Below are 21,968 nucleotides of genomic sequence, written 5' to 3'. Positions count from 1 at the left end.
TGACTGACTTAGTTTTTTTAAGTGAAAAATAAAACCACGATCAACTATGAGATACAATAAATGATTATTAATTATTATCATTGAATTTTTTTTAACATTCTGAGTAAAGAGCATCCTTAATAAAAGTATTTGTGTTTATGTCTTGCATTCTCGCATCTCCTTGCAAACAACTCTGTTGGTAATCAATCTATTTGACATATTTTGAAATGTAAATGAAAAAAATATATCTCAAAGCTAGTATATTTATTACAGGGCAAATCTCAAGTTTATTTGAAATACGACGAAGTTCAAGAAGTTATAAATTCTAAAGTAGCCTGCATTGAATTAAGCAAGAACACAGGTATTGTATTACAAAAACAGTGTTTGAAAATAAAGATTGTTATAATGTCATCAATGATGATTATGTCTTACTTAGTCTTTAGGGAGATCCCACTACCTGTCTGAAATTAGGTGCTCGATAAGTCTCTTTTTGTTTATCTGGAATCTCCCTAGTAGTTAAGGTAGTTTATTTGTAGTAAGTTGTTTACCTTCCTCATTAATAAATGTAAAGGGAGAAAGGCAAATTATACCTTATATAAACAATGTTTCATGATTTGTTACAGATTACAGCCGAAAAATTCCTTACTTTCACAATAATTGTTTTGAATTTTCAGTCAACGAAAAAAGAACTAATTGTTTCGTTGAGCTATTAGAAACAGTAAATCGACTTCATAAAGATGAGTACAAGAAGCTTGCTTCCAGAGAGTTATCACAGCATTGTTGGAGCAATAACACGATGTGCATATCACGAAGGAATGTATTTATTGATCTTTTATTGGTGAAGGGAGAAAATATCACTCAAGACCTAACCATTCAACATTTCCTGCAAAACAAAGATGTCAACGAAACCGATCTCTTTCGCATATTTTTTCATGTTGGAAAAATCGAAGCTCCCACTTTGGTAAAAGAATTTTTATTTTGATTTGGTGTTTTTTCAAACCTGAAAAGCAAATTCAGTTTTTAATAATTTCAGCATAATTTAACAGAGAATGGTAACTTTTAAATGTATGTTTTTCTTAAAGGAATTTTTGGAGGCTGTGGAAAGACTTTGTCTTGAACCATATCACTCGAAAATAAGTATGAAAAAGAGTTTGTAGGGTCACAAATTTAAATGGTTTTTGATAATGACCAACCAATACTTTTTTAAGATTTGAATTGATTTATCTTGTTTTCCAGGATATACGGCCATGACAAAAAATCAGAAACACGCATGTTTGGCATTAGGCACATTGATTAAAACTTGTAGAAACAATTCCTTGCACATTGAAAAGACGGACATACTTTTGAATTCTTTAAAGCAGTGGTTGACCCTACATAATCAAAGTAAGTTAAACGGATAGTCTGGCAGTTCCCTAAAAAATTTGTTTATACATGTATATTTAAGGCTTTAATTATGTTTAGTGTGATTAAAGGAAAGAGATTATAACGTTTCATATATTTTTAATAGATATAAAATAAAAAATCTTGTGAAGATCAATTTTACGTCCTATAATTTCTCAGATCATTTGTTTTTTAATTTGTACGTCATTGTATTTCCCATTAGCTCATTATACAGAACTACAAAACAAAAAAAGACCCCACCGTTCAGTAGACAGAAATGACCGCGAGCTTCATAATTACACTTACTCCAAGATGGTCTTAATTCATGCTCTGGGAAATACTGGGAGTTCCAGGGACCATCTTCTGACCTATATGCGACCTGGAGAAGGAGATAACAGCTGGAGAAGGGCGGCGATTCTAGCAACGAGACATTTTGGTTGTGTGGAGGTATGCTTTATTAATACACTATTTAGAATTAATGCTTTTAAGAGAAAAAAAATGAACTGATTGGTCTTAGTCATAAGTAGAAGTAAGATTATTATTAAATCACATTGCCTGATTATCTAAAATTGCTTTGAGTGCACAATGTTACTTTGTTGCGAATTATCAAATCACAACGATAGGAGTAACCAATATTTAGATTAAAATCTAATGGGATCAAGGATAACTTAATTCAGATATTGATGAAAAGTAGTTGATAAATTCCGACATCTTGGAGAAATTGTAGTAAGTTAAGCAAGGGTTAAGAGGGGTTTGAAATTGGGCATAGTTTAATAATAAGGGGATATGTAAAATTTAAATAAAAAACGTAATAAAAAAACTCTAAAAAGAAGGAACGCTTCCTTTAGTATTAACGATTTATAACATTCTTAGAGTGTAGAATTTTCAAGATTATTACATAAAAGCCACAATTAGCGCATAAGAATTTAAGTTTATTCAGAGATACATGCTTGTTTGTAAATTAACTTTTTTTCTAAAAACGATCTAGGCTAAAACATGTCTTATTTACAGATATGTGGTATTTACTATAACCATGGGGGTTCAGTTAGGGGCCTATAACAGGTGTTTGGTTGAGGGTGGAGGCGAACAAAAATTTGTATTGGAACATTTTTTTTTGCAAAAGTCAAAAGACTTTTCTTTGCAAAATACCACATTTTATTTTTTCAATAATTGCTGAAAAATAGCCACAATGAAGTTTAATATTTTATATCTCTTGTTTAAACGTACAGAACAAGGCTTTAAAAATAAAATGAAGGGTACATGATACCAAATAAAATGGTCGCGGACTTAATTTCGCTGTATTTACAAAAAAAATGGTTTAGCAGATTCAATGTTGAGTGATTAAATCTTACAAAAGTCTCCGCTTGCCAGAACAAAATGTTATTCTTTATATGATGAAATTATAACGAAAGTTCTAACTTTGTATATTTAATTTCATCAATGCTCGCCTGTTATGTTATATCTGATTATAAAAAGTTTAGTTTATGTAGTCTTTTTACGTAAAGAATGGTGCATACTGCTTCCTTAAACAGAAAAGGGTCTTTTGACACGCCAACATTAAGAGTAATACATTTATGATCAATAATCAGTTGCTGAACGATTTTTTTTCAATTATTTTAAGAGTTCGACAGCACTATTTAATTTGGTTGTGAACGATGATCATTCTGTGGTAAAACAACAAGCACTTGAAATGTTTGAGAATCATCCTTTATCCAATAAAAGTATTCCAGAGCATAGAGATATTATCTTAAGGTATGTTTCATAATAGTGCAATGATATATGCGATAAATCTGATTTCAATCACATACAGAAGAATTACATTGTATGCTGTGGTTTCATCAATATTCGTTGAATACCAATTCTTATGGATTTCGTTGTTTAGTTTATCCGTGACATTAAATGTTCATTGCAATGCAATTTCTACTAACAATTTGTATTGATAGGGTTATTGACCACGAATTGCGCATCTTTGAAACTGTGATTTTCACTACATATATCCACAAATATTGATACCCTTGAATATTAATGAAACCACAGTAGTAATAAAATATCAGAACAACAACAAATACAATTGGATGGCTCAAATCATACTTGGACCATGCAAAATCTGCTTCTTTTACAATTCTTTTTTCAGTCGTTTTTATAACTATAAGACTCTGATGAGAACAAAGAGAGGCATTCTAGATGTAGGTTTGAAAGATGGTTTCTTTTTCTCGTTAAAACTGCCTGGAATTCAATGGACAAAACAAGTTGGAAACGACGCCCTTGGAGCCGCGTTTGGAATCAGTTTAACAAATGAACTGGAAATAGAAATAAGTAAGTTATAAGCAGAATGGATAAATATTCAAGCCAGAAAATTGCGTATAGTAAGTGAAATTGCGTATAGTAAGTAGTATCGGGAAAAGATCGGGGAAAACGTGGCGTTTTTACATAGTAAAACTAAAACAATTAGACGATAAATAAAATGGAATCATCACTTGACTAGACGCAAATGCCAGCAAATATTATAATGGTCTAAACCGAATTCTGAAGCTTGAGTTATAGTGCAATCAACAAATAACCATTGGTGTTAGTATGTTTTACAATCTCAACGGAAACAGACGTTTGTTCTGATTAATTTAATTTCAACTGTATATGTAATCTATCAATTCTAAGGTTTTTATCAAAAAATCTCACATCTTTATAGCTTACAAAATTTGGTTATGGTCATATTTTTTTTCTGCAGAGCTCATTTCTTTCCGGGTCGACACAGAGTGCTTTCTTTCTTTTTCTGTTTAAAGTAAGGACATGTATCAACGTTCTTAGACATAGTGTGTACTTTTGGTCGTTTATTTAAGATCAAATATTGTATAAAAGGGTACAAGTACACAGTTTAGTCGCAAAAACAGGCACATAGCATCGGGAAGACCTCTAATAATTAAAAAAGAAAAGTTAAGCGGATACTCCAATATTTTTTTTCTTTTTATTCAGCAATTTTTTTTCATTCATTATCAATATTTCGAAAATGAAAATCGGATATAGAAAAGCACCCTTCTTAAGACTTGTTTTTTTTAATCAGCTAGTTGTTTACAATAATAGTAATAAATTTTTGTAATTTATTCTTTAATGAAATTATTTTAGTTATAAACATATCTTTTGCAGAACCTCTTAGGAGCCATGCCATGATCAACATGTACGAGAATGCTTTTGCCAAAGTAATGTTGGGCTGGTTTAACGTGGAACAATATCTTTTTCGAGCACACGCCTGTTACAGAGGCCATGCAGGATATGATATCAATATTCTCAAGGTGTGGTAAATAAACATTTTATCTATATGTCTAACTATAGAATATACCCTTATAATTATTGATAACACGACCCCTTCGTTTTAATAATCAGAATACTACAATATTTTTATATGCACTCTTCAGGTTTAATAAGTGAAGTAAATTAAAGCCTTAACCAAAGAGAAGAACCGGGAATTCAAATATAAATATATTGTAATGAATGAGTAAAAAAATAACTAAGATAGTCTGTCTTGAGCATTGTTAATTCTAAATGCTTTAATAAATTGTCCCCAGAGATTTGAAAGGTATCTTGCTTTGTTTTAAAGTCTTGCACTGAAATATACAGGAAATAAAATCCTTGAAAATCTTTTTCCTTGAAACTCAAAGCAATTGATTGTAAAAAAAACCCAGATTATATTTCTTCAGAATTTTACAGTTCAATAAAAGTCTTGAAAATGCGGAAACAAACAAATATATTAGGGCTGCTGGTGTTTTTTCTTTGAGACATATTTTTCGTGAAAGTTGTCCCATTAAAGTATCTTGAAATTGCGTTTGTTTTATCTTTAAGTAGCTATATAAAGAATTCTTTAACGTAATTATACAAAGAAAAAAGTAACCTTTAACTAAGAATTTCAGAAACAACATTAACCAAACATCATGAATGATACCACTGAACCAGCGCATGCTGTACCAGTGCTTGCTGAATAAAATAAAACCACTCTCAACGTATTGACCTAACGCAAATGCTAATGCCTTACAGCTCTTAATACATATGGACCTAATTTCTAATAAGTTTTTTAAAGGTCAGACGCGACCTCTCATCAACCCCCCTTTTTCCAATATTCACAATAGGACGATTTCCACCAAGTAAATCCATAATCATATTTTCATGTTATATGATACTTTATAATTTAGATATAAAGTGATCAATTGAAAATGTATTACATTACTTTATTTATATGCATTCATCAGCATTTTAAGGAAAATTCTAAATAGTCAAGCTCCGGAAAAAGCCTGGTACGGTACCTTGAATTTTAGGGAATTTAAAGGTTTAAATGTTATTGAATAACGAATAATATATCAATGAAATTTATATAAGATTGACGAACGTATCGTGTGTCCCTAATTGTCGTATATCCTTAAAACTTATATAAAGGTGTATGCAAGACATACTCCAAATGATAATTAATGAATATATAAACATTTTACTATAAATTTGAGAAAAAACATTCCGTAAATATTTTGTTCGATTGAAGTTGATAACAATTTGCCATTATATATATATATATATATATATATATATATATATTTATATATATAATAATTTCAGTAAAATTAAATACGTTTCGAATTTTTTAAAGTCGTACTTGAACTTATTAAGATTTTTCCAGTTTACTCGTTTTTCAAATCGTTCGGATTTTTCTCAATTCGTACGAATGATAATTGCTAACTTTTACTTTTTACATTAACGGAATACACATTCGTTTCTTTGCAACGAACTTTTTACATTAACAGAATACACATTCGTTTCTTTGCAACGAACTTTTACTCTAGTTTATATCTATGTTCTTTATGATTTTGTAAATGTAATTTTAGCCCACCTGAGCTGAACTCTCAAATGAACGAATTATATCACTTTTTTACGGTGTCCGTCTGTCTGTTTGTCTGTTCGTCCATCTATAAACCTTTTACATTTTCAATTTTTCCTCCAGGACAACCATGCCAAATTTAACTAGCATTACCGAATAAAGGGAAGTCAAATTTGTTAAAAAAAAAGGACAAGGCCCTCTTAAAAGGGAATATAATAAAGAATTCTTCTATTTCCAGTATTAATGCTACCTAGTACAATTAGGTTATGTATGTGCCATGATCAAATACTACCTATTTATTGTTATTTTTCCACCCTCCTAGGGTAAAAACTATTTGAATAAACCAAATATTTGCAAAACATTTATAATTCCCAGAAAGAACAATTTAGTTGAGTATTATAGATATATTGAATTATAAAATATGTTTTAGAGAAGTTTTTTTCCCTCTAACAGTTTGCAATAATGATATGTTTGAACATATTTATTTATAGATTAACATGTTTTTAATCCGTTATTTTTAGCATAAAGCTCACACTTGGAATTTTCATTGACGTGAAGAACAAAATGATCGAAACTTTGTCTTATTTAAAAGGTAGTATATACTCGTGTTTCCTGATTATTTATTGTAGTATTCTTTATGAATCAATACATTTTCTGACGTCGAACAGTGCATTGAATAACGGAAGCATAGTGTTTTGGTTACAGTGTCCTTTTAAAGTGAACAATTCTGTTCTTCATTATAATTACCCTATCATTCTATAAAGTTACCATTATCCTATTGCATGTATTATACATGTATCTATATGTTAAATTATTGTAGGAGCCTAAAATATAGAAAATAATTTTTTAGAATTAATCTTTTTTTATTCTCCAAAACACATAAATAAAACCGCCGTAGCAAACGTCTTAATATTTAATGACAATCTCACTAGAATTTCCTTTGCTTTCTCCCAGCCTTTGGGTCACAAAACTTATTTTAAAAATATGAATATCACAATTTGTTAGACTTAATTTAAATCATGATTTTATAAAGATCTTAAGATTTGAAAAACCATGACTTACGGGGGTATGAGAGAAAATGGGATAGAATGAAATTTAGTATTGTTTGCATCCTTACCTTAAAGGTTAGAAGTTCTTCTTTTATTGACAGGAGGTACCTCTTTCTGGATTGACTATTGGGAAGATTTTAAAGAAATTCTTGGAGACATTCAAGATTTGTTTCGACTTATCTTTAAAAGGAGGGAAAACATACCAGCGATAAATAAAAAAGACAAACTTTCAACAGCTCTTACAGATGGTATTCAAATGACGGTTTGTATAACTAATGCAACACATATTTTGACACTTTGTTATTGTCATATTTTTACAAGTTCAGAAGGCAATCAACATTTTTTAACATTTAGCTTGGTAAATGATGGTTGTAAATGAAAAAAAAACTTTACCATTCAAATAGCCGTATTTTTATACTCGATACCACCTTAAATTACATTTCATCACGTAAAGTAAATATAAAACAAGCATTAGCAGAAAAAAAATCTAATTTTTGATATTGTAAGGCTATCGTGTTTAAGAGAATATATCAGTCCGGACTTGATTGAAATACTTAAGGCCTAAATTGATGACAATTTTGTCACACAAGCAAATAACAAATAAGTAAGCTAAATGTAGTACTTTTTGTTCATAACAACCATCTGGTTACATTACGTTCATCTTGAAAATAGTTACATGTGTGTGAAATTAAAATTTTATAGATTCGTGGTATTTGATAGTTTTAAACGTAAACAATAGATAAAAAGGAAGATTAAATGTTTTAAGTTCTTAAATTTTCAAGCAGCATAAGTAGTTCATGAAAGGGTGGAAGATCAAAAAGATAAAATTATCAGAACTTGAAATCTTACAGTTACATTTCACAACAGATTGCATTAAGTCGTACATGCGCTCGCTGGATACGTAGACTTGTTCCGAACACAAATCGTTCCAGCTGTATCTTGGTCTTTTTATGAGTTACATAAACGATTCTGAGACGAAAGGAAGATAAGTAAACAATGATAACTGCGAAGTATACCAGCAAGAAAAATAGACAATAAATCTAGGGAGTAATATGAAAAAAGTATCATTGGGTTACTTAAGTGGTTCCGGAACGACCATATAGAGTGAAGAAAGAGATTAATCTACGTTCTTGGTATATATTCGGAAGTTGTGACGTCTGTGTTATGAAGGAGAAATTGACGTCATATCATGTATATGCATAACCTCAGCATAAAAGTTTTGTGTTAACTTCATTTCTTTCTTACGGTGAATAAATATGCGCTTCTAGATACCCGTTGATGAGTCCTGATTGATTTTATCATTACATGATTTTAGAACATAGCAGTTCAGAAACCAACGAAATCTATTAATCTTTTCCCCTTTAAAACTATGTTAAATATTCAAGATCTTGTTGTATCTCATATTCGTAGCATTCTATTCCTGATATTATGTATGACGATTTAAATCATGTATAATATATATTGTATTTGATAAAATCATCTAAATTAAATCATAATTTTTTTTGTGCCTATCTACGAATCTTTTTTTTTTATATCCATTTTTGTATTTATATCACATTCGTATATACTGATATTTAGATATTTATGATTTTTTTGTATTTACAGGCGGAACAAACAAACATGGTTATAGATTCAATCCAAAAATCATTCGGGAACTTCAGCACAGAATTTAAAGAAACTTTTGATGAGATACTATCTCCATTTGTTAATTCATTCTACTCAATGTTTAATGCTGTAAAAGCAGTAAAATCTGGTTACATGTCCATAAGAAACACGTAAGACAATTTCAATGATACTGCATAAAATTGAGTCTATTTGAATAGATATTGGAAAAAATACTGTATCATACATATCTGTTTTGTTTTTTAAAGATATATAAAAATCAAAAATGTTACTCAAAAGATCTTTGGTTCTAAATTCCACATTACATTTCCCAATCATCGAAGACGTCAGGATTCAACTTGTGGTCTCGGTGTTTGGCCCACCAATCAAAATGAGAGATATCAAACACTGGGTGTTGATGTCCAAGTAACCGAATTCTCTGATGTGAGTGATAGTTTCGAAATTTTTTGAAAATGAGGAGGTCTTTTTTTCCTTCTAAAATGTGAACAAAACATGTCTTTTAAGCATCGTATTAAGATGATAGTGATTATGTACCCAATATTTGTCCTTTTTACCCCAATTACTTAACGGCACCCTATTATTTTGTTGATAAACAAATCATACAAATTGTATCAATTGGTGCATTTTACATGCATTTAAATTTTTTTTTGGAAATATGCGTTAAGAAATCTTTCTTGAAACTAGTTTGTCTATATAAAATAGTGACAAAAGTAATTTTTGCAGATAAGATGCCCTGTTAATGGTGAAGTTTTCAAGGAGAGTAACAGGGTACTGATCTTACCAACTGACGAAGATTTTATCGACTATGAAATCATTATAGAAAATATAATTCCGGAATCAAACATATCAACAAGTGGACAATTCCTAATAGCGGGTAAAGACATAATCGGAAAAGCTGATAAGTCACCATGTAAACGAAATTGTATCCACGTATCTGTTCGTAAAAAATCTCCAATTCAAATAAGGGACTCAGATTACGAATATATAGATCCTTCTCCCTTTCTTGACCATTTGCTTCCAAGTCCCCGCTGGATTTGGGATTGTCGGGACTACACCTATATGAACGATTTAAACGTAGTTTCAGCAGATGCAACAGGCGAAGTATTAGAGAAAGTCAACAAAGAAATTGTTCGATCAAATTTCGGAGAAGACAAAATGAATGGGTTTCCACCAATCGAACCAAAGTATCGACCTCCGGACCTCGAAGTCAATCGGTCTGATCTATTTGCCGTGACCGCGTTGGAAAAATTCACAAATGGATTTAAAAGCATAGTGTCCCAATTCACAGACATTGCCAAACAGCTTTTCGATTTTTCAAACAACAGGTAGTGGGGTATTTCTGTAGAATTATACTTCAAACTTCATAACATCACTAACAAATATATATGTATGGTAATTATTTGAGTGATTCAATAATTGAGAATAGTATGAATTTTTGATTTGAGTTCATATGATAGAATTTCACAATTTATATTGATTTTTAATTCACGTGTATTTCAGGACTGCAACTAATCTTTTGGATGCTGTGAATATCAATAAATACCCTCTCGGTAAAATTAAAGAATTACTAGGAGAAAAGGTTGATTCAGAAATGAACATCATTTTTGATAAACTTCAACGAATCCGGTCCTCAGTTTCAGCTCAGAATTTAGATGGATTGTCCATGTTAAAACTTCAATCTTTACTGTCAGCAAGTTATAGCTCAGCTTCTGGAGCAAAATCAAAAATGATTACCAGAATGTTATCAAGAACAGAACAAGGTAAACTCACGATTATCCGTGGTGAAGAACGATACGCTTGTGTTTGTTATCATTTCCCCCTTATAATCAAATAATAAATATATTTCATCCTGCATTCTGGAAGTTACTTTGATAAAAAAAAATTGAAATAAAATTTCTATGATTTTATTAATAACAAGAAAATGTGAAAAAAGAAATAATCAATACACAGGTTAGGTCATTATGTAATGGATTACATAGCAGTATATCATTATACGTATTTAACTTATTAGGTCTTCAGAATTAAATTATGACATTGCATAAAACATGCATGATTTAGTAAGTTATACTCTTATTTATGACTTTTATTTGGAAAGAGTTTAACTCTTAAAGGCATATCAAAATAAGGCATGAAAAATCTTAATATTCTGAAGATAAAACAATGGTATTTATTATACTATTTCATTTTGTTTCGGCTCGTATTTGACAAAATGAGAATGTTTACAGAAATAATTAATGACTCGCGCAACGTTTCTTATTTTTCGTTGTAATCGTTTAAAGGGTATGCATTATTTGTGACCACAGGAAAATATGTGGTGTTAAAGTTCGTTGTGTTTTCTTTTCTTGTCATAAAATGTTAAAACATTTAAAAATGAACTACCAGGATATTCTACTTCTTTGATTTTGGCAAGAACAGAACAAGTTACATGTACAATATAAATCACTATTAAACAAATTTTGATAAATTAAAATAAAGTTGATTAAAACACCTTACTGTGTGCTTACTCATAAGGATTAATGGTTATCTGTTTTGTTTCAGAGTGCCCATCATTTTTAAACACACTTCCAAAAGGCCCTGGTAACCTTTGTTTTGTTCATCAAAGTTGCAACAAAATTTCATGTGCTGTTCAGCTTTTGTATGCCAATCAAAGAACGATGGCAACATTTGATATAAAGATGGATAACTGTTTAAAACAAATCAATGTATCGACTCAATCAACAACGACAGTTCTTGAATTTCAAAACGGTTTGTTACTGTTCTGTCATTTATTATGAGTAAACTATTAATTCATTTTAAAATGTTTTGCTTTGAGTTGATTGCAGTCGAATCGTTTACGAAGAACAATAAATCTATGACGAGTAAATAAATGTATTACTTTTTTGTATGTTAAGTTTTACAATTAATCCGAAATATGATTGGACGAAACTCCCAATGGGAAAAAAGGAAATGATGATACATGTGTACTAAACAATTCAGGAATGTTCCAATGAAAATTATGAACACATGAATGCAATTTATATTTCTAGCAGATGAGATCAAAGAAAGGGTCAGGCTTGCAGATTTGTCCACAATGATGACAGCAGACCTTGTGGTGTCAGTTTCTATCCTTTGGTCCAATCCTGTAATTTCTTTAAGTGCGGAACTTTGTGTACCAGCTTATATAAGTTGTCTGAATACGATACCCATTATGGTTAATTACGAACTCGAAGAAACAGATTGTTTCACAGGTAAACTTGAATACATGGTGATTGATATTTTCTTTAAGACCGTCCAGGATTATATAATTAATTGCAATGAAGCTCTGTATTTAATTATTCACATTCTTAAATATGTAGATATATTGTTAGATGATACTGATGCAGTTTTACCAAGCATGAATGACATTACTGTCGAGGACGTTATAGCAGAACTTTCCAATTACAATCTCCTTGATCGAGAAATACTTAAAGTTCTGGATACCATCAGAGAAGCTATGATAAAAGAAGTGGGCATTGCATTTATATATTTACTGTGCCTTTCTAATGCTTTCCATGAATTTTAGTTTTTATTATTTGATTTAGATTAATGCAATACACGTTATTCAATTTATCAATTTTTGACTTCTTTAGTTAATCAGTGACCCAAGAACTATTTTAAAAGTCATGGGAGAAGAATTCAAGAGCACAGTTGACTTTTGTGTAGAAGCAGATATTCCATTTCCTGTTAAGGATTTCGTGGCTGTCGACAGTGATTCATACCCGCCATTATTTATAATGGTTGGACCCGTTCCGATTTCTATTGGCAAGTAGATTTTTCAAAAAATAACTTATGCCATGCTCGTATCATGTCAATGATATGTGAACTTGAAGTCAGGTGAAAAAGGTATGTCCAATCATTACACTGGGTTTATGTACTTAGAAAAATTATGAACATGTGGTTTAATACCTACTTTAACATTTGTCTATTGAGAGTTTGACGAACCAGATTTAGATGAATATACATCATAGAGCATAGATGAAACATCATTCTTTGACTACAAGGAAGTATAAAAGTGACAAAAGCAGGTTTATGACATCTTTTTGTTGAATATAATTTCAGAATTTAGAATTGCAGCATCTCTTGGACTTAAGATAGATGTAGGACTTTGTATTTTGAGTTTCAAAGCACAGGTAAGTTGAAGAACATTCTTAAAATCTGGTTTACAATGATGGTAAAATTAGAAAGATGATTATATTTTTTAGAAAAATGGAAAGAATACTGTATTATCTTTAGCTCACCTGAGCTGAAAGCTCAAGTGAGCTATTTTGATCATATTTTGTCTGTCGTCCGTCTGTCTGTCCGTCTGTCCGTTCGTCTGTAAACTTTTTACATTATGAACATCTTCTCATAAACCACTGGACCAATTTCAAAAAAATTTGGCACTAAGTATCCTTTGCCTAAGAGGATTCAAAGCTGTGAAAATTAAGGACCAAGCGCTCTTACAAGGAGAGATGATTAGGAATTAATGAAAATTTTCAATAAATTTTCAAAAATCTTCTTCTCAAGAACCATTTGGCCAGGAAAGCTGAAACTTGTGTGGAAGCATTCTCAGGTAATGTAGATTCAAATTGTGAAAATCATGACCCCCTGAGGTAGGATGGGGCAAAATGGGGGGGGGGGGGGGAGGGGGTCGACTTTTTACATAGGAATATATAAAGTAAATCTTTAAAAATCTTCTTCTTAAGAACCATTTGGCCAGAAAAGCTGAAACTTATGTCAAAGCATCCTCCAGTAAGGTAGATTCAGAGTTGTGAAAATCATGACTCTCGGGGTGTAGGGTGGGGCTACAATGGAGGGTCGATTTTTAACATAGGAATATATTGAGTAATTCTTTAAAAATCTTATTCTCAAGAACCATTTGGCCAGAAAAGCTGAAACTTATATGGAAGCATTCTCAGGTAATGTATATTTAAAGTTAAGAAAATCATTACCCCCAGGGGTAGCGTGGGGCCACAATGGAGGGGGGGGGGTCAACTTTCCAAATAGGAATATAAAGTTAATCTTTAAAAATCGTCTTCTCAGAAACTAATTAGCCAGGAAAGCTGAAACTTGTGTTGAAGCATTCTCAAGTAGTGTATATTTAAAGTTGTGAAAATCATTACCCCAGAGGTAGAGTGGGGATCGGAATGTTAACATAGGAATATGAAGAGTAAATCTTTAAAAATCTTCAGCCGGGTGACTATTTAATTTTGTTTAGATTTTGGTTTTTGACGATTCTTGGCCCTCACAAGGGGTTCAGAGTTTGATTTAGGTTCATATTCCATTTATAAACAATTGTTTAGGATCCTTTTGAGATTTGCAATGCTCAACAGGTGATATTTTTATTAAATCATCCTGTTAGAAAAGGGACTAATGATAATAAAAATAAGAATATCCAGTGGAAAAAATTGATATTTATTTATACAGGATCTACATGTATTATACTACATTGTTTAGGTAGTTTGTATTATGACTCCATTAAGTTGATTTTATCATACCTCTTGTTCCTCAGGTGAGCGATGTGACCCATGGGCCTCTTGTTTATATTAGAATGGCTACTAAGACGAATTTCTTTTTTCAAAGGCAACACTAAACCCTTGGGCAGGAGCCAAAGCACAGGGAAGTGTGAATGTGAATTATTTCGTCTTCAAAGCTGGTTTACGATTAACAGGTTATCTCCTTGAATCGCAATTTCCAATGAAAGTGGAAATTACGTATAATAAATTTCCTTTAGAAGTGAAGTAAGTTGACACAATGGAACGTTATTGTAATAATATGATCGGTTTTAAATTTTGTTTCATAAGATATACAGATCCTAGCGATGAATAGATATAAAAACATAGGTTAACTCCATTTTTTAAAAATTTGTCCCAAAAAAATGCATCTCCCTTCGCCTTGATAAGTCAATGACAATTTTTAGATTCGTAGTTGTCCGTTTTTCTATATATATATTATTTTTTAAAAGTACAATATGATACACAAAATAGAAATAAACATTTCATTAAACCTAATTTTTACTTTTGTTATTAGTATGGCAGGTAAGTGTACTTTAGGATGCTGATAAATTAGCATACAACACTAAATAATGCACAATAAATATAGGTTAATATGAACTTATTTAATTCACTTAAACTTGAATTTCTCATACAGAAAAAATATCTATCAAAAAGAATTTCAATATTTAAATAAAATTTTGCCAGATTTTGTTCCTTGCTATAAGGCGTAGCAACAGGTACCATATGAAGTGGGACCATTTTATTCGTACAATAATGTATTATTAACTTCTCCAATTTCCATCGATACAGTTTAACAATAAAATAATGTGTTTGTTATTCTTAAGAAATTCGCATTTTTTTATTTAGATTGTTTTTTATAACGCTCTCTGGTTTTTGTTTTTGTTTTTTGGGAATTTTTTTAACAATTCTTGTAAATCTTGACGAGCAAAATTTAAATCGGATATTTAAAACGCTTCGTAAAAGTGAAACCAATATTTATTCTATAAGTTATCAAATAACTTTATAAAACAAAATATCAATAATTTACATTCTATGTATACTTTATTTCACTAAAGGGGCAGTCTTAATGTCAGTCTTATACCATTGCGGCTAAAACTTGAAGCATTTTGCACCTTGGATTTTTTTGGAATGAGGAAAACAATTTTCCGAGGCACTCTTTGGACCTACTCTTTAAAACCTATTACCGGTAATATTTTCACGAATATAAAAAATGAAAAAGATACAACTCCGCCACAATTTTTTTCACCAGCCGTCAATGTTCCCGGAAATCGACAAAAAAGGGAAACGGTGGTAAATTGTCTTATCAAACAAATTACTGGTCGGAATCATAAAGACCCTGCCTATGAGCTTCAGGTTGCAGCAGACGATGATAAAAGTAACCTGAAATTGTTTTATGCTATTGGCACTCAACAGGGTGGTACTAATGTCCTAGACTTCACAGAAATGGGTGGATTTTCTGTCTTCGTAGCAACTAATGACTTACCGAACGGAATACCTCTTTACTGGACAGTGAAGGCAGTGAACAGTCAAGGTTCTGATGCTCGGGTGTATTGCATGCTCCATACTTACGACAACACTTTACCTGACGGACGAGTTGACCCTTCTTATAAATACAGTTCACACCCGAATGTTTTACTGGGTACCATTACCGTTTTTGATGATTCCTTATTGAAACATACTCATATGCAAGCAGTGGGAATCAGCTCTGGGATGTATGGAAGCGACATCATATCTTGGAAAAATCTTACGTTAGGAATAACGTCACACAGGGCAGGGGTTTTTAATGCTTTGAAACATTTCAGCATCCCAAAAGATGGAAGACTTACAAACAAACCATTTGCAATTCATTTAACGCATACACCAGAAGAATGTGCTACTAGATGTGTCACCGTAGGAACAAAATGTGTTTCATTTGATTACGCGTATTTCACTGAGTCCTGTGAGCTCCAACATGTTGTAGAAGGACCAAACGCAAAATTACGCATAAGTGGTTCTTACAAGAATTATGAAAGACTTGGATTGCAATACAACTCTTTTGAGAGATACGAAGACATTCCCCTTGAACATGGCAAAGTTTATTTTATAAATGCCCGAATAGGCAACATTCTTGGATATGTTGGTTACCTTCATTCAGTAGGAACAATGGTTGATTTCACACCACCAATGACTGGGCCTCTTGGCACAGACTTTCGAGAAACTTTCAAGGCCGATGGCTGCAAGGCATCGACAGCTCAACGTTGTACTGAAGTGACATGGAAGAAAAATCATAGGTAACTTTGAAAAAATATAATTAAATTGGTTTTTGCATAATATTGCAATTTCTGGATCCTTACATTTTACTATTTTTGAATCCTTACATTTTTGTATATCAATGTGAAAAAAAGAGAGTTAAAGTGATCCATTTGCACATCAAATTTTCTTTAATGTACTGTTTAAAAAACTTCTCAAAATTTTCTTATTTGATGTAGACACGTAATTGATGGCAAAGAAGCATCAACAGTGATTAATGGCCACAACCCCCTTGTGGATAAAATGTATACAAAATCCAATCACTATATATCTGGTAACTATCTTTATGTTCGTAATCATAATGTGACGTCGTACTGACGATAAAATTTGCATCGACATACCTTGCTCCTTAAAATTAATTCAAAGATATAAATAGAAGCTGTTCTTTTCATACTTAATATCACATGGTTGTATAGATTTGATGCATATATGTCATCATTTTTTGGGAGTTGATTTTAAATCAACTCTCCTATGCAGTTACTCAGGCAAACCGAAAGTGAAACAGTGTTTGGACCTAAGCACAAACTAACACCGCTGATAACATTTAGTCCTTAAAAATAATCGATAAATTCGATGTAACGTATTCTAAAACATTGTTTTTCGAGGAAACTTATTTATAGATGCCTTTTTAATACTCAAATTTTAAATGACACGAACAATTTAGATATTTTTTGTAGTCGTACATTGTATGTATTCCTACGCCAGAGTTCAATATATCCGTAAATCTCCGATAAGCAGAGAGTATCTCTTGCTTACATGTGTATCATAGATCAACAGAGACAGCCGAGCGACTGGTTGAACGAGACTAAAGTTCAATATTGCTTGGATCTATACTATTTCTTTAAAATATCGATCACTGATACGTAGTTTGATGGAATTAATTCTTTGAATATTACACAACATGATTCATATGGGGTTTTCGCGAAATTCTTGTCGGAGAATAATTCATATTTTAAAAACAAATGTGCATAATTCAAATACATATAGGAAACTACTTGCTATGCAAAATAATATATCGTTGATTTTAAAATAAATAATAATCGATAAAATCAACTCCTGTCTGTTCTTCAGTACTTTGATTAATCAATGCTTTTGCAATGTATTTTGTAGTTAATTTTAATGGTTTTCACGATGACGAATCTGGTATATATAAATACTTATGGGCAGTAGGCAAATCTGTTTGCTCACAAGATGTGGTTAATTTTTCCGATCCACATGGATTTTTGCACAGCGATAAACATTGGACAAACAATGGAATTGAAAAAAACCTTCACTTACAGGTGAGAAAGTTTTCAAATAAAAGATTGTTATAGATTTGTCAAATTTCAGTTTAACTGTTTGATTTGAGTATAGAGTAACTTTAGTTTTATAATTTATTGATCTCTCTCGTAGGATGGAAAGTACTTCAACACAATTCAATGTCTGAATAGTGTAGTATTTGGGGGTTCTTTAGTTACAACGGTATGTCACAGTCTACCTCTGATAGTGGACACAACTCCGCCGTTTCTTCATGGCATTGAACAAATCTATTACGACGAGTATTTCGACATTTTGGCAATATATTATAAGGCTGGTGACAACGAATCTATGTTGGCCGATGTTGAATTTGGTTTAGGAAAGACAAAGTACGATGTACTTGTCATGAAGAAATCTTATCATCAACCGATGAATGGGGAAGATCATCCATTTATTGTAATAGAAGGGCTTGGTCTGAAAGAAGGAGTTCCAGCATGGCCAAGAATACGAGTCAACAATGGAGGTATTCAATTTATATCATGTCGAACAGTTATAAATGAGTGAATATTATTTATGATAAAAACTACATTAAATTGGGCCTCTCAAAATGTGAAACATATCGGCTATATTTTATTTAAATAATAAAATAAGTTACAAATAACATAAATTATTACTTTCCATTTGAATTTTGTTTTCAACCTTATAAGATATTGACACCTTATGACACTTATAAACGTTTAAATAATATGAAAAGTTTAATAAAAGAAAGCGTTCGGCGATTAAAAGTAATGGCTTCGTACTGGAAAACAAAAAAAGCAATATTACTTAAATTGTAAGTTGTATAAAACATCATGCAATAGCATTAAAATTTAATAACTCTACAAACATTGTAATTAGTTTTTTAAGATATTGCTTGAATACAAACTTTCTGTTTTGTTTGTCCATAGTTGGCCTATTTAAAGCGGACAGTGGTTCAAAGCCTTTCATTATTGACAGATCGCCACCAATTGTGGGGTTCGTTATAGATGGAAAAATCCATTTTCGAGACATAACTTACCAATCCAGTAACAAAGAAATTTGTGTTCAGTGGACTGGTTTCCATGATCCTGAGTCCGGAATTGACCAGTAAAAATTTGTCTATCATTCTAATTATAAAATTTTAAGGGAATATTTAAAACTCATACTCTTTGTATCCTCTACATATTTGAATATTTTTCATTATCCATGATAATTTTAAAAGAGACGGTGAAAAAAGAGTTGACTTTCACTTGGATTTTAATAAACAGCATGTATCAAGAATATCATGCTAAATATTATATCCCACTAAAAATATTGCATTTAAAGATGGCTTTGATTTTTGTACTTTATAAGTGTTCGATGGGGAATTGGAACAGATCCAGGAGCCGAAAACGTGATGGTGTTTCGCACTTTTTCACACAATACAATATCTGCATGTGTTAGTACTGTTCTTAAGCACAACACAAAGTATTATTCCACATTGATTGTCTTTAATGCCGCTCTAAATTCTAAACATTCGAAGAGTTCTTCCAATGGAGGTAAGTCATGGCATCTCACAACAAATCATTCCTTTCTGAATCTTTAAAACAAATTTTAAAACATAGTACATGTAAATAAAATTAATTGTGATAATGAAACCTAAAATAATGCATGCTATAAACACACTTGTATTTGAAATTACTAGGTTTGATACCATTCCCATTCTAATATACACAATATTGATCTTCTCATCACTTTTAGTTCTCGTTGATACAACACCTCCAATCCCAGGTTATGCTGTAGATGGCTCAAACTTAAAAAAAGATTTGGTATTTTCATCAGAAATATCCACTAAAATTGTTTCATGGAACAATTTTACAGATCCAGAATCTGGAATCGATAACTATGTCATATCAATTTACATTAACAATGCAAGGGTTAAAACGTTTAACCCTACAAACCACACTCATTTGACTGACAATTCTGTAAGTATGCAACATGGTGATACTGTGCATTTTAGAATTGAAAGCTTTAATAAAGCAGGCCTTGCAGTAGCTGTTAAAACGGATGGTTTTACTGTTGATCACACGCCACCAAATTTAGTGTTTATTGAAGACAACAATTTAAGATTGAGCTATCAGATTGATGACAGCAGTCTGACACTGCGATGGCAATATCAAGACAAGGAATCGGGGATAAAGGAGTATCGATATTCTGTTTTTGAGTTAATGCATGGGATAAAAAAACGGGTGTGGCCAAAGACATCCATGTACATTTCAATACCACCAAGTTTGACATCACAGCCTACAGAAATTTATTATACTGAAAAACTTGTATCAGGCGCTACATACTCAGTACACGTCACAGCTATCAACCAAGCTCAACTGTCAACAGCTCACGAATCAAATGGTGTAACTATTGACCCGACTCCACCAATAATGTTAAAGGTAAGACCAATATTTCTTTTAAGCAAGTTGTTTTGATTCGGATAATGTTATTGTTTTAAACGTAGACTGGGTAATTTCTCTTTATTCTCTATATTTATCAAAGGTTTATTTGGGTCTTTCGGATGAAGATGAAGAAATTGAAGATGGATTTGTTCAATATGCGAATTCCAAATCTTTAAGAGTGAGTTGGGTCGGAGAGGATCCACAGAGTAACATTAAAAAGTTTTTTGTTGCTATTGGAACGAGACAAGGGGATACAAGCGTGACCAACGGTTATATTGATATGGGTATAGAAACTTCAGCTGATATAAACGTTCAGTTATTGTCATTTGATAAATACGGTATAATATACCATGTAGCCGTCAAAGCCGAAAATGGTGCTGGTATTTTATCAAATCCAATGTTTTCCAAACCAATCAAAATCGTAAAAGAAAACGTACCAGGAGTAATTTGCGATGGGCGTGAACAAAACGTGGACAAAGACAGTACAAATGATAAGTTTAGTATTGGAATGCATTTCCAGGGCTTTGAAAGTGAAGCATGTAATATAATTGGATATGAATGGGCAATAGGATCGCAGCCATACCATAGCGATATATATCAGTATAGCAAGTATGGCCTTGTTTACAATGAAACTCACGGAAAAGCACAAACTCACGTTCAATTAGACGAAAACAAAACGTATTATGTAACAGTAAAGGCAAAAACAGGACATAATTGTCATGAAGAATATATCGTATCGACATCCGACGGAATAACCACCGATTTCAGTCCTCCAATGATATCGAATATATTACCATCACATGATGAGGGAACCTTTTTTGATTCTAATTCTCAAAATATATATCAGGCATATCTTGATTCATTTCAGTACAGATGGAATGTAAGTGATCTGTCTTTACTCCGATACATTAATTTCTCGGTCGGAACACTACCGCTTAAACATGATAAACTTCCTTTACGGCCATCTTTAAAGTCGAAAATAGAGCCCGGTGTATTTTTACCAAGAGCAGGGGAGTCATTTTTTGTGACAGTTCATGCAATGGATGTTGTTGAGTTTTCTGCAACAGGTATATCTGTGCCAATTGTTGCAGATATTTCCCCACCTTTCATTCAGGTCTTCAGTTGCACAAACGTGATTTCAACAAAACTTTCTGTAGTAAAATGTTCATGGATACATAAAGAGGAAGAAAGTGCGCTAAAGCAAGTAATAATCAGCATCGGTTCCAGGGAGCTATCTGATGATATCATCAGAAACACCACTTTGCCTTCTAATATAAATACGTACAGTGTTGATGTTAAGAACTCTTTCAAACTTGAACATCTCTCTGTAATTTATGCCACCCTTACTGTAAAAAATGTATTGAATCAGTCTCTAACGGAAACGTTTCAGATTGATATTGATTCTTCAGCACCTATAATTGAAAACGTTACATTTGTAACGTGGATAAATCCCGATAAACAACGTGTCAAACAGATATGCCAACAACCCCAAACATACGTGGATGTCAGTATATCGGTCTTAGAGGATAAAGAATCTGGCTTAGATAGGTATGTCTTTTTTGCAAAAAAAGAAGGATTCTAATTCTAAAAGGTTGTC

At 31.9% G+C, this 21,968-nt stretch overlaps 1 protein-coding gene across 1 annotated transcript in view; it reads left to right on the top strand.

The window, feature by feature from the left end:
• The window catches only part of LOC128176808 (uncharacterized), a 47,508-nt gene that overhangs the window by 11,439 nt on the left and 14,101 nt on the right, over positions 1-21,968 (top strand). Inside the window, exons 11-38 of the mRNA XM_052843356.1 lie at positions 253-340; positions 654-940; positions 1,062-1,116; positions 1,216-1,362; positions 1,583-1,806; positions 2,981-3,111; positions 3,494-3,675; positions 4,501-4,651; positions 6,736-6,806; positions 7,365-7,525; positions 8,869-9,038; positions 9,135-9,309; positions 9,610-10,211; positions 10,387-10,646; positions 11,425-11,631; positions 11,913-12,113; positions 12,222-12,370; positions 12,495-12,666; positions 12,964-13,034; positions 14,467-14,624; positions 15,455-16,669; positions 16,868-16,962; positions 17,799-17,968; positions 18,081-18,447; positions 18,872-19,049; positions 19,296-19,480; positions 19,683-20,368; positions 20,472-21,919. Of these exons, the coding sequence (XP_052699316.1) occupies positions 253-340; positions 654-940; positions 1,062-1,116; positions 1,216-1,362; positions 1,583-1,806; positions 2,981-3,111; positions 3,494-3,675; positions 4,501-4,651; positions 6,736-6,806; positions 7,365-7,525; positions 8,869-9,038; positions 9,135-9,309; positions 9,610-10,211; positions 10,387-10,646; positions 11,425-11,631; positions 11,913-12,113; positions 12,222-12,370; positions 12,495-12,666; positions 12,964-13,034; positions 14,467-14,624; positions 15,455-16,669; positions 16,868-16,962; positions 17,799-17,968; positions 18,081-18,447; positions 18,872-19,049; positions 19,296-19,480; positions 19,683-20,368; positions 20,472-21,919 (8,006 nt within the window). The remainder of the gene's footprint in view (positions 1-252; positions 341-653; positions 941-1,061; positions 1,117-1,215; positions 1,363-1,582; positions 1,807-2,980; positions 3,112-3,493; positions 3,676-4,500; positions 4,652-6,735; positions 6,807-7,364; positions 7,526-8,868; positions 9,039-9,134; positions 9,310-9,609; positions 10,212-10,386; positions 10,647-11,424; positions 11,632-11,912; positions 12,114-12,221; positions 12,371-12,494; positions 12,667-12,963; positions 13,035-14,466; positions 14,625-15,454; positions 16,670-16,867; positions 16,963-17,798; positions 17,969-18,080; positions 18,448-18,871; positions 19,050-19,295; positions 19,481-19,682; positions 20,369-20,471; positions 21,920-21,968) is intronic.

Source organism: Crassostrea angulata, chromosome 3 (genome assembly GCF_025612915.1).
Source record: "Crassostrea angulata isolate pt1a10 chromosome 3, ASM2561291v2, whole genome shotgun sequence".
In the NCBI taxonomy this organism is placed as follows: Eukaryota; Metazoa; Mollusca; class Bivalvia; order Ostreida; family Ostreidae; genus Magallana; species Magallana angulata.
The sequence above is the reverse complement of the archived record's forward strand: the minus strand, read 5'-3'. Positions and strand labels throughout refer to the sequence as shown.